The 13,760-nt window shown below is 43.8% G+C and overlaps 1 protein-coding gene and 1 long non-coding RNA gene across 3 annotated transcripts in view; one reads left to right on the top strand and one right to left on the bottom strand.

Annotated features, from left to right (window-relative positions):
• The window catches only part of LOC122811248, a 1,815,945-nt gene that overhangs the window by 1,671,732 nt on the left and 130,453 nt on the right, over positions 1-13,760 (top strand). The window lies entirely within an intron of this gene.
• The window catches only part of LOC122811247 (cGMP-dependent protein kinase 1-like), a 4,027,247-nt gene that overhangs the window by 979,107 nt on the left and 3,034,380 nt on the right, over positions 1-13,760 (bottom strand). Inside the window, exon 13 of the mRNA XM_044082966.1 lies at positions 1,248-1,389. Coding sequence (XP_043938901.1) covers positions 1,248-1,389 — 142 coding nt within the window. The remainder of the gene's footprint in view (positions 1-1,247; positions 1,390-13,760) is intronic.

The raw sequence follows: 13,760 nt of genomic DNA on the forward strand, positions 1-13,760 counted from the left end.
CTTTCTATCATGGTTTGAAAAAACTGTATGAAATGTGCTTCATTTAAGCCTTTCCTCTGCTTCAAGCTTTCTGTTTAATGTTTATCACTGAAGCTATGTTATATTAAATAGTGCTTTTACAGATGATGTACTTCTCACAAACAGCAGTAAAAAACAATAAAACTATGATGAGTAACAAAAAACAAGCAACTCTCAGAATAGTCACAAAATCCAAAACCACAGATGAATTCCATGCTGTGAAGCCAAAAGGACAATAGGTAACAATGCTGCTGATCATACTCTTATTTGCATTTTAGAAATGGGTGTCACTGAATTTCCTGAACTCCACATCGAAAACACAAACTGATCCTGTAAAATCAGCAATGTGATCACAGTATTTTGTAGTACATGATGCTCTTATGCTGGAGCTCCATACAACTGTACTTGCACTGTGTTTTGAAGAAGTCTGCAGAAGCACCCTGCACCTGAATATAGTGGTGCCCCTGGCTCAGTCAGTGCTGTGTAAACTGTAACTTTTGTTTTTCTAGCTGCAGAAGTAGTGAGGCAGCTCAAGTGCTGAAATGTAAACCATTCTCTGTGTTTTGTCCCCTTCCAGTTGCACTGATCTGAGTAGATCTCAGTGTTTAACTTTTTTTTTTTGAGGGGGTGGGTCACTGCTATTGAACTTTGTTATTACAGTGTTTATATGAAAGAAAGTAGCTGTGACAGCTACAATAATGTATGACTCTCGGTATAAAGTTGCTGTTATTCATTTTTGAAACATAATGGTGTGCCATGTATTAAATATGGGTAAACACTAACCAGACATAGTTAAGATTAAGTGACTCTAGTAAAATAAAACTGAATCTGACTGGAAGATTTTTGTGAGGAGGAAGGCATAAAGCCCTAAGCTCAACATGACTGCTAATAACACTGCTGAAACACAGTCAGGCATTCTGTTTTCTCCTATGAAGTATTTCATTATTAAATTATCTTCACTAAAAATTCTGATCTTTGTCTAGGTGTCAATCTACTGCAGTACAACAACAAAGCAACAGACAGGTGTGCACTGAGAAGGAAAGGTGTGCATGTGTGTCTCGTGTAATATCGGACTGGGTATAATAAATTAAATTCCTTCAAAGCAGTTATATTATTTTCATTCTAAGTAAAACACCACTATTCATGTACTTCTTGCATAATAAGAAACAGACACACTAAACAGTCTACATGAAGTAAAAAAAAATCCTTGAAAATGTTTCATTATTTACCAGTTTGGCATAGCCACGATGATCTAAAAGTATATTCTCAGGTTTGAGGTCTCTATAGATTATCCCTCGACAGTGCAAGTAAGAAAGAGCCTCAACCACACAGGCTGTGTAGAATCGAGCTGTACTATCATCAAAGTTACCCCTGCAAATCAAAATACATCAACAGTCAAACTGGCTCAGGAAACACACTTGTCTACTTCAAACACTATGTACAAGGCTGCAGGGTGTGCCCTAAGTTTTTCTCAGACTATGCACATTCAATAAAAAAAAAATAAGTTATGTACTCACCATGATGTTCTATTTGAGTAGTTGTACTTCCTTTGTCTTCAACCTGTGAGTATACGGATACGAGACGGCCGCATCACTAGCATCTGATCCAAGCTCCTCCCTTTGCCCATAATGCTCTTGTCTCCTTCCTTCCCTCAGATCGAGTTTGCTGCTCCATAAAACATAAGCCTGACCCAATCTGACCTTACCACTAATGGCTCCCCAATATCCCAAATCCAAGCATAACAAGGAGAGCCACTATAGTGTTTAGCACCTATATACAGGATTTGTCCAACAGTGACAAGGTCCGGGGGAAGGGGGGGATGGTTGAAGACAAATGAAGTACAACTACTCAGATGGAATGTTATGATGAGTACATAACTTCTTTTAGCTGAAGTAGTTGACTTCATTTGATCTTCAAACTGTGGGAAAGAGTCCCCAACTACCAACACACCTGGGTGGCCCTCATGGAAGGATATTCCAGAGCACCGGGGAGCCAAACAATGCTCTACTCCTGGAAACAATGTCTAACTTGTAATATGAGATGAAGGCATGAGATAAGGACCAAGTAGTTGTAGAACAATTCATCCAGTGACGCCCTGGACCAAAAGGCTGCTGAAGTGGCCATAGATCTGGTGGAATGTGCTTTTATCTGACCCGGAGGGGAAATGCCTTTGTCTGAATATGCTCGGATGATACATTGGGAAATCCAACGAGCAATGATCACTTTAAAAACTGGCTTGCCTAAGAATGGCTTTGAATAAGAGGCAAACAACTGATCAGATTTGTGAAAGGATTTTGTTCTGTGTAAATAAAATCTCATTTGCTTATGTACATCCAACAAATGTAGTTTACATTCACCCCTGCTTTGGAAATTAGGAAAGAAAAAAAAAGTTATGTACTTACCATAATGTTCTGAGTAGTTAAACTTCATTTGCCATCAACCTGTGGGTTTCGGATCCGGACCGGATCCAAGATGGCAGTTTCACCAGCATCAGATCCAAACTCCTCCCCCAACCCATAATACCACTGCATCGCCTTCCTTCCCTCAGATCGACTTTGCCACCCAACACAGGATCCCGATCGACAATACCTGACTCACAAGTAAAAGCAAGAGGGCCGCAAGGGGTACTATCTCTTGGTTACTCAGGCAAAATAACCCAATAACAAGGCCACGGGGAAGGAGGGAGGGATGGTTGATGACACAGGAATGCGGAGGTATTGTTGATATAAATGAGGACATCCTCCAGTTCAACTTGGTTGCCCTTCCAAACCAGAAAAATGTCGATAAACCTGTAGTAGCATGCTGTGTTGTTAGAAAAGGTGGAACCATAAATGTGGTCCGGCACCCACTTTCTTAGTGCCGTGTTTGCCAAACTCTGGGCCATAGCCATCACAACAAGATCAAGGACATAGCCATAGACAAAGACTGGATCTTGGTCACCATCGATGTGGAGTCCCTATACACAGTACTCTCACATGACTTCTGCATTGCAGCCATGGCTGAAGCCTATATGAAGGACCACACGGCCATACCAGGGGAAGTGGACCACCTGGGTAGGCTCCTCTCCCTACTCCTCAAGAACAATTTATTTCACTTCAATGGGCACTACTATCGCCAGAGCACTGGGATTGCTATGGGAGCGGCTATGGCTAATGTCAAAGGCGACTGCAATGTCACAGGAGTGGTTTACAGGGCAGCATACACCAAATGCAAAGCCTTCTATGTGGGCAAGATGGTCAACTCCCTTAAAACGAGGATAGCAAAACACCTGCATGACTTAAAATACTTGAAAGTGACAAACCAGCTGGCAGTGCATGCTCTCGGGAACCCAGGACACAATACGTTCAAATTTCATGTTCTTGAACACATCCCTAAATCCCCACTAGGTGGGGACCACAACTTGCTGCTTGAGAAGAGGGAACTCAAGTGGCAAATTCAGTTGCAGGCACGGAAAAGACCAGGCCTTAACTATGCAGAATCTTTGACCCCAGTCTTGTATCTCAGAAAGATACAACACCGTATACTACAACCTCTGCGTATGGACCGCTAACAGACTTACCGACGAAAAGTTACCTTTCATGCAACAGCCAGTTGGGATCTCACCAGTCTACCTCCAGCCCAGGTTCTGAGACTTCCCCTGGCAGATTCGGACTGTTTCGTTGTTGGTCAATGGTACATTTATATTTTTTCTTTCATGTCTTTCGTGTTTTCTACAAAGGTTCAGGATTACTGTTTTTACGTGTCTTTCAAGCTATTCAGGTTACATTTACAACGCCTATTTAAGATTTTTTAATTTACAGCCTTCCGTCAGTTCCACATCTTAATACAGCAGTTTCTAGGGTTATCCGATATTAAAGTATTGTTCTTATAATTGACTGTACTTTTTATGTATTTTTCATGGTATTAACTGTTGATTTATTTTCTTATTCTGGTTACCTAGCTTGTTTCTTATTTTACATACATGTTTTTGCTATTTCAGTAGTATGCTCGGCTAAGCTTATTTTGCTCCTTTAGGTTGTCCACCATCCTGATGAAGATTTTGAAAAGAGTAGCCAAACAATGTATTTTACCAGCAAGGGTTAATTAACTACACTTTTTAACTATTTTGTAACGTCTTCTTCTTTCGGCTTTTTCTTGATTAGGGGTCGCCACAGCAGATCACCTGTCCGCTCATGATTGGCAGTGGAGTTTTACACTGTCAAGTTGGCAGCCCGGCACCCAACCTTCCACAGAAGGCACACACTCACACCTAGGGCCAATTTAGAGTGTCCAATCCACCTACAGCATGTCTTTGTGATGTGGGAGAAAACTGGAGCACCTGGAGAAAACCCACGCAGTTTTAACTATTTTGTAACTATTTTTGATTATTTTCTGAACTTCACTATAGGAAGTTATGAGAGATTCTACTAACCAAACTCTCCTTTTGCTTTCATACACCTTTGAGCTGGCTTAGGGTTTCTAACCTATCAGATTATAAGGTGTGATGTCTAGTTGTCGGGCCCAATCACAATAAAGGTTTTTTCACCCACTCTTGATTGGCCCACACTGACACACCCCAGGTGCTCTTATAAAAGGATATCCTCAGGATCTCTCTTTCCATTAAGGAACTACGCTTCAATGGTGTTTGTACTTCTGGTACTTTTTACTTCAATAAAGAACGACCTTCCAGAATCTCAACTTCGACTACGTTGATTTTTTGCCACCATGGCGAGCAGAGCTCCTTAGCTGAGCCACATTTATGTTGTTTTTGCCTGTTTTTCTGTGTGTTACATCTTTCATTTCTAGCTGCCACACCAGCGTTACCTCTCACCAGCCAGAACCATGACCTGTATACGAAGCCTTTATAAAGGCTATACTCAGCCTTCAACCACAAGCGCTCGGGTACGCACAGCCTTTCTCAAGGCTTTACGGGTAGCCAAGCTTTTTCACCGACATCCCACCGTACCTGGATTTAGGCAGCCTTAGCATTACCTGGTTTTAGGTTCCACATGATCATCCATTTGTTCATGGCTATCTTAAGGTATTTTATTTGTGGACATTTTTTCTCCTCTGCATAGGAGCTTAAATACCCAGGTCCCACAGATGATCAGTTTCCTACTGGACTTGTTCTGAAAATTGATTGGCAGATTGATTGATTATTTGAGTCTGAAGCCTCTTTAGGCAAAAAGGAAGGATTAGTCCAAAGTGAGACCCTGTCTTTATGAAAAAAACATATAAGGGGGTTTAACAGATAATGCTTAAAGTTCTGATACTCTCCTCACCGAGGTGATAGCCACTAGGAAAGCTGTTTTCCAAGAGAAAAATTTCAAGTCCACGCAGGCATCCGGCTCAAAGGGCGGAGCAACTAATGCCTGTAAAATTAATGTAAGATCCCAAGGAGGAGTGGGGTCCTTCACTGGAGGACGTACAAGAAAAGTCCCTTTAATGAAGGTTTTGCAAAGTCTGGAAGAAGCCAAACACTCCATGTTTTCACCTACATGGAAATTAGAAATGGCAGCCAGTTGAACTTTCACTGTAGAAGAGCTGGCGTCCTGCTGGAAAAGGTGTGCTAAAAATTCAAGAGCCGCTGGCACTGAAGGTGGAAAAGGATCTAGATCCATCTGAGAAGCCCAGATTGAAAAATGCTTTTATTTACTATGGTAAATTCTTCTGGTAGATGACTTATGGGCTGCCACCAAAATAAACTTAACGGGGGAAGAAGGTCTGGGAGTCCTGGCAATCAACTGAACTGGAGCAGCCAAGCGGTGAGCTTCAGACTGGCCAGGTCTGGAAGAGGAATCCCCACTGGGTGTGAAATAAGATCCGAAATCGGATCCAAGGAGAAGCTACCAGATGAAACCACAGACAGGGAAACCAGACCTGGTGAGGCCAGAATGGGCCAATGAGGATGACTCTGTTCCCCAACTGAGCCTTCTGTAAAATCTTTGTCATGAGAGGTAACGGGGGATATGCATAAAGAAGACCGTGAGGCCAAGCATGGACCAGAGCATCTCTGGGGGATTCCCTCTGTGGGGGGATCAGAGTGAAGAACTCACTGCACTTCGCATTGGAAGGAGATGCAAAGAGATAGCAGCAAGACCGACCCCACTCAAGGAAGATCTGCTTCACTACACAAGGATTCAGAGACCACTCGTAAGGCATTAGGATAGTTCTGCTCAATTTGTCCGCTAGTATGTTGGACCGACACGGAATGTGCGTTGCTATCAGAAAACGGTTGGTGGAGATTGCCCATTCCCACACTCTCATGGCCTCTTGACAAAGGGGGTAGGATCTGGTTCCTCCCTGTTTGTTGATGTACCAGACCACTGACATGTTGTCTGTCTGAATCGCAATAGTTCCCAGAGGAAGAAAGGCATGAAGGGCCTGCAATGCTAATAAGTCCACCCTCATCTCCAAAACACTTATACACAGATTGGTCTCATTTAGAGACCACGTGCCTTGGACTGTCCTACCCTAGCAATGCCCCACCACCCTAGTTGGGAGGCATCCGTGGTCACCATGGCTTGGGGAGGGGCAACAACAAAGGACTGTGCCTCTACTATCACCGGTGAGTGGAGCCACCAGAAGAGGGATTTCTTGCATGCCTCGCTTATGCGAATCAGATGAGTGAAAGCCCAATCCAGTGAGGACCACTGGGACACCAACATCCACTGCAGAACCCGCATGTGAAGACAAGCACAAGGAAGAGGAGTGATAGTGGCTGCCATGGATCCTAGGGCTCTTAACATCACTGCAGCTGGGGGAAAGGGATACTGAAAAATCGTGAGAACATGAAGACGAAGGCTCTAAACCTGCTCTGGAGTCAGAAAGACGTTGGATTGCAATGTGTCTGTTCTCACCCCTATGTAGTCCAGGACCTGAACTGGTTCTAGAGAGGACTTGACTATATTTATAGTAATGCCCAGCACGTCTGACAACTTCTTGAAATAATCCCTGGCTTGACAGAATAGATGCCAGGTGGGAGCAGCAAGGAGCCAATCATCCAGGTACGGATAGACCTGTATGCCCGGAAGCCTCAGGTGAGCAGCTACTGCTGCTATGACCTTGAACACCCTGGGGGCTACAGTGAGACCAAAGGGTAGGGTCCGGAATTCGTAGTGATTGGCCCATAGCTGAAAGTGGAGAAACCTCCTGGAGTGTCTCTGCATCTTTATATGGTAGTACGCATCCTGGAGATCTATACAGCACATCCAGTCATTTTCCTGCAGGAAAGGCAGGATGGATTGTAAAGTGACCATCTGGAACTTTTTTTTGGCAACTGACAGGTTCAGAGTGGAAAGGTCGAGAACCGGCCTAGAGTCCCCCATCTTTTTTGGCACCAAAAAGAACCTGGAATAGATGCCTGATCCGGAGTGATCTGGGGGGACAGGCTGGATGGCCCGTTTGCTTATCAGATTTTCTACTTCGATGGCTGCTGCCTCTCTTTGCATGGGTGGAATGTCCGGGAGGTGCTTTGGGGGAGATGGATGTGTCACAAAGGGAATTGTGTAATCTCTGGATATTATTTGGAGCACCCAACGGTCTGATGACACGGACTCCCACTCTGTCAGGTGCAAAGAGAAATGGGCCCCCGACTGCCTCCAGAGCAGTCATGCAACCCCTCAGGGATGCTGCTCGGGTCTGTCTGAGAAGGTTCTCAAGACCCAAAGTTCTTCAGACCCGCCATGCCTCTGGGCCAGCGTCTGACTTGTCCCCCTCTACCTCTAGGAGAAAAGGTGTCTGTGTCCCGGGAATACTGTGACTTCCGGAACCACATCTTCTTTTGCCCCCACTGATTCCTGGAAAAGGATCTTTGGGGGTTAGAGAAGTGGATTCCGACAGCAGGCAGTGTCTTCCCATCCTTCTCACTCTGGACTAGTGTGTCACGGACTGTCTTCCCAAACAAGGAAGAGCTGTCATAGGGAGCATTCGCAAAAGATGCCTTGAAGGGTTCCATAAAATGACATAGCCTGAGCCAGGCGTGTCGCCTCACAGCAATGCCGGACCCGGCTGCCCGTGCCGCTCCTTCAGTGGCATAAGAAAGGAGTCACATGGAGGTGCTGGTAACCACTTTCAGAGTGGGCATTCGCATAGAGTATGTTCATTTATCCTCTGGCGACATGGACTCCGGAGGAGACGCAATGAACTCTTTGATCAGGTCACACTGCAGTCTGGTAACGTGGGCCATATAGTTCTGCACCCTTGTACAAAAGGTGGCTGAAGCATAAGTCCGCTTTCCCAGCCAGTCCATCGTCCTGGACTCTCGTTCCGGAGGATGGACCATGGAACTCTCCTGAGCCAGTTCCTTCTTCGTGGCAGCCGCTACTACCATGGCATTCACAGGGGACCCTTTATTCCAGCTTGGTCTATCTACTGGGGGGGCTCAAGATTTTAACTGGATGTTTTGGGATTGGCTCCACAGTGTCCGATTCTTTCCATGCCCTGGTGGTAATGTGGTCCACCAGGGTATCTGCGGGGGGCACCCATGAAGTAGATGGGCCCGTGTCGAATGCATCCAGAAACACAGACTCGTCCGAGGAAGGCTTGGTGGCAGACCAACCCCGCTGGCGCAGGATCTCCATGATGTCTCCAAATGAGACATCCTCAGGGAGTTATCTTGGGGAACCTTCCCCTTTCTCCAAGTTGGTATCTTCCATGAGGGGACTTGGGGGAGTCCAAGTGATTACAGTTTGCCTCCTCTTACACTTACATTTGTGAAGAACCTCTTCGGCAGAACTCTCCGGAGAGGAATCACAAACTGCTTGGAGTTCCTCGTGGGGAACAGTCTGGGGCATGTCGATCATGAGCTATCCCTGCATGGGCAGACTGGCAGGGGACGCACCCAGAATAGAGGGAGTCGGGGCAGACTTCGAGGAGATAGGGGCCTTGATCCATTAGCGAGAACCCTTTCCACCACATCAAATGCTGAAGGGGAGCGAGCCTCCCAAGCAACTGATAGAGAGGACTCCCTCCCCAGAGTCTCGGCCTGACAAAGTTGGAGCCGAAGCAGAAAAACCCAATCCCTTTGATCCGACTCCCAGGCTACGGCTCTGTGAGCTCGGATCTAACCCTGTCGGATCTGACGTGCTCAAGGTAAATGCCGGCCTCAAGGTAAGTGGTACCATCAGTGCCAACCCCCTGACTTCAGGACCTCTTGGATCCAGGAACTCTGAAACCAGAGGACGGATCGGAAAAGGAGCAATTGGTGCAAATAATGGCAGTGAGCTATCCCCTCCAGAGAGAGAGAGGGAGCCAGCAAGACCCCCATCTGAAGCTGAGTGCGAACAAACCTTTGCATCAGTCTGCCCCTGTCAGCTTCAGAAAGGCTTCTAGTTGACCTAGAAGAGACCACCGATGCCGGCCTAGAAGGACGGTGACTGGAGGCCCTAGACAAAGGCCAAACCTCCTCTGGCTCCAGGGAAAACCTCGGAGATCGGAGGCAATGGGAAGTCAGCCTGGAAGGTGCAGGAAGCTTGGGAGGAGGACCCGCCGGATCCGTGCACTCCGGGGATCTCTTCCTCCATTTCTCTTTTTTCTTCTCCCTTTCCCTGGGTTGGTGGGTCAGGAGGGTGAGTCCCAGCCTGGGAGAGAGGAGAGGACACAACATAAGTGGAGTGGGCGGCCACAGCTGTGACCGCTGCTACAGAAGATGAGGAGAGGACACAACAGAAGTGGAGGGGGTGGTCACAGCTGTGACCGCTGCTACAGAAGATGAGGAGACAGCCACCTCTGTGGAGGGGAGAAGCCCCTTTAAGATTAATTTGGCCTTACAGTCCTTTAAGGCCCTGGGGTTAAACCCCACACACATGGTGCACTCAGTGGTCAAATAAGCAGCCCCTAAACAGACAACGCACAGTGTGGGGCTATCCACAGGGGATAACATATGGCCACACACTGTGCATTTTCTAAAGACCAACTTTTGTTGATCTGCCATAATAGAAGCAGGCTACCCAACCTCAACACGCAGACACACTCAAAGCACGAGGTGGGAAGGGGAGGAGAAGGCCTACACTAACCGTAGACTAACAACAAACTATTATAGACTTATTTTTTTTAAACACAAAACTCAATGAAAAACGTGAGGAGGAGGAATAAAGGGACCTAAAGAATTAGGATACACACACTTTCACTCAAAAAACCCGAAACAGTCTTACCACCTGCAGCTCAGAGATCACGATGCAGGCAAAGGAAGGAGATGCAGTGGTATTATGGGTAGGGGGAGGAGCTTGGAGCTCAGATCTGATGCTGGTGAAACTGCCATCTCGGATCCGAAGCCCACAGGTTGATGACCAAATTAAGTTAACTACTTCGGATCAGGAAGATTTATAGTCTGGTTAATACTGGTTTCTGAGGCCACTTTGGGAAGAAAGGATGGATTAGTGTGCAGGGAAAACCTGTCCTCACGGAAAACCATGCAAGGAACCTTGATGGACAATCCTTGAAGTTCTGACACCCAGAGCCAGTGCTAGCAATTTGGGGGCCCTACTCAGGAGAATATAAGGTGTGACCACATTGCCGTTGCACCCCCTTCCGTGTCAAACCCATCCAGCACTATTCTGTTACTATAATAATCATTAAGAACTGGTGTGCCAAGGTACACACACTGACCAGCATTTAATACTAACGCTACATTATGACAACTCCCTGTACCAGAGCAAGGTAGCCACTTTTCAACTGTAGAGGTGCACACACACTGACTGCATACTCTTCAACTGCCCAGATTTTCAGAGAATGTCCAGATTTGACTCATTTTTTGGTCTGTTCCTCAACATTTGTAGTTTTCTGGATTTTTTTGTGGCTAATCAGTGAGGGTTGAATTCACTAAATAATTGCACTCATTTGAATTTCAGATTTCATATCCTTCAGAAAATGCATTGTAACATACCTATTATTCTAGCAACTTTTTAAGTTTCTAAGAGCAATATTTAAAATTTGTCCCAATTTTTAAGGCTATTCCCTCATTATCTTTGGCTAGATTTTTTTGTGCCAAGAGATTGAGAGCGATTACTGACTTATGACTGTCTGACATTTAGTAGCAATGTTGTTACATTACGACAAGAGATTGAGAGCTATTACTGACTTATGATTGACTGACATTTAGTAGCAATGTTGTTACATTATGACAAGCCTCTGTACTGCATCAAGGTATCCAGTACACAAAGACACCCACACTGACTCTCACACAAAGCACAGACACACAAGACAAAGACTAGCACCAGACTTTGAAAACAAATTAAAAAAAGATAAAAAACAAAATCCATTGTGTTTTCCTTCAAACCAATATTTTATTATACACAGAGTGAGTGATTTTGTCTATTTACATGTGGGCTTCTTCAGACTCTGACTACCAGATAAAACTCAGCTCATATTATAGCATACATTTCCAGCTGTGGAGTTAGTAGGTTACAGGGGAACAAGACAGAAAACTGATACTAAGTTTAACACTCAAATGCAAACTGTAAAGTGTGAAAATGTTTTTCATATACTAATTCAGAGAGTGTATACATATACGTTCACATACAGGTGGGGTGTGGGGAAGATAGGGAAAAGCTGTCACTTTTCCATGTTGTAGATGACAGCTGCACTTTCAAGTTTGCAATTAAGTGCTGAATTGAAGTGAAGTGACTTTGTCATGTTGCCAGTCTACAAACAAAGAGATGGACTCTTTTAAATATTCATTTTTTGGTAGGGGAGCTGCAACTGGCAGGCAATGGGAAGGAATTAATTCAGATGTGATATTGGACTTCATTAAGAATGGTTACCAAAATCTTGACTATTTTATTAGGAAAAAGAGGAGATATGTTATTGTATTCATCCAGCCTTGAGTACTGTACTAGAACTTAGATAAACTGCATGTGATTTTCAACTGTAGCAATTCATTATCTTTACTGTGTTCCTTGTGTATCTTTTACTGTTGCTTGGAAATATTTACTGTGTGTCAAATATGCCAGTGATTGATCTATTGATCTGCATCTTTGTTGTCCTTCCTGGGCTGAATCTGAAAATGGTCCAAGAAATTAGCACTCTAATCCAATTAACAAATTAGGATAAAAAAAAAAAATAATGCCGGAAGGTCAGAAAATTAGCATGGTTCAAAAAGAGAGTGAGTGAACTGATGGGGAAAAGAGACAAGCATAAGGGACGATAAGAAATAAAGGAAAGTTACACATAAATGGAAGCAAGAAATACCAACACTGTTTTTGCATTCGCTGACACCCTCCCTTTAATGACATCTCCATAATTTAGGTCTTAACAAAGTCACAGCAAATCAAAGTCTGTTCAGGAAATAAACTGGCCTAGTGTGTGTTGAAGGATAGCTATAAGGGGAATACAGAAGGAAAACACCAGAGGCTGGGTTGCCAAATGCTAGGGTAAATACAGAAGCACATGGACGTGCTGAACAAATGTTTAACTTTACTCATCATAAGGTAGTATAGTGATAATGTACTGGCATGGAACAGATAATGAGGGATGGAGGCGGAATCAAGCAGGCAGATGGCAACCTCTCTAGAGATGAAATTGTGAAAAAATGGATGAGATTAGAAAGAGATAAGGCAAAGATGCCAACCCTCTTCCTAAAGGTCTATAGAAACTGCTGGACTGTGCAGTGTGACACAGGGCCCTGCAGTGCGATCTTGTAGCTGGAATGGTAATAATGAATACAATCCATGGCAGCTGAAGTGCCTATGTGTTTCAGTGATGATGTAGGTAACCATAAACCTATTACTGTCATGTTTATCCCAGACAAGTTAACTAACAAAAATATATGCTTAGAATCAGACCCGTTGTCATCTTGAATGCTAATGGTGTGAGACATATAAAGTTCTACGGTTTGCTCTATGGTTTCAAATTGCCCATGCCTTCCCTATGCAATTTCATAAAACTTCACATGCATGATAGTAGAAAATGGAAAACTAAACCCAAGAGATATGGTGCTTCCTAATTTAAGGACAGTACACACCAGGTGTAATGAATGCCTTTGAGGGTATTAAGTGTGAAAATGCACTCCTTTAGGAAACAGGTTACTGCAGTAGAAATCTCTCTCCTTCAAGGATAGAAACCATAGAGCTGGTCATATTTAATAAGGAGTGTAAAGGCCACACTCCTCTACAACAAATATAAAGAAGAGCTGCAGGGACGCTAAGGATTTTATACTTGGAAATCGCCTTAAATTAAATGAACACAAGGACTTCTGACAACAATATTTTCATACCATAAGGGGAAAAGTGTACACAAAATAGATAAAGAAATATTAAAGAAGAACTGAATAAGGCAATACAATTATATATTGTTTATTACAATTTCAGGGACTGTAATGATTCATCAGCTATATGGTGGTGGTGTGCTTTTAAAGAGAAAACATGGAAAACACAAGAAAGAAAGAAAAGAAAAAAGAGCAAAAATAAAAAGGAGGATTATATAGGCCCAGGAAAAATAATATAGGATATATATTATATAGACAAAGAGAAGAAATTTTACTTAAAGAATAATTCAAGGTCTGGGAAAAAGGTTAGAAAAAAAGGAAGTTTTGCATTTGCAGAGTAAAAAGAGAGAAATAGATTAAGAATTAATTATGAAAAAAAAAAAATGATGATGAAAAAGGCATATCATATATATATGGTTCCATACACGCAGATCAAATTTTCACTAATTGAAATAGTGCATGGAATGCTCACTGCAGCAAGTGCACTTCACGTGAAGAAGTTCAGTACAACAAACGTTGTACTGAACTTCTTCCGTATACTCTCAGCTGAACCTTTAGG

The sequence above is a fragment of the Protopterus annectens genome, chromosome 9.part0, assembly GCF_019279795.1.
Source record: "Protopterus annectens isolate FY-2018-M chromosome 9.part0, PAN1.0, whole genome shotgun sequence".
Taxonomy (NCBI): Eukaryota; Metazoa; Chordata; order Ceratodontiformes; family Protopteridae; genus Protopterus; species Protopterus annectens.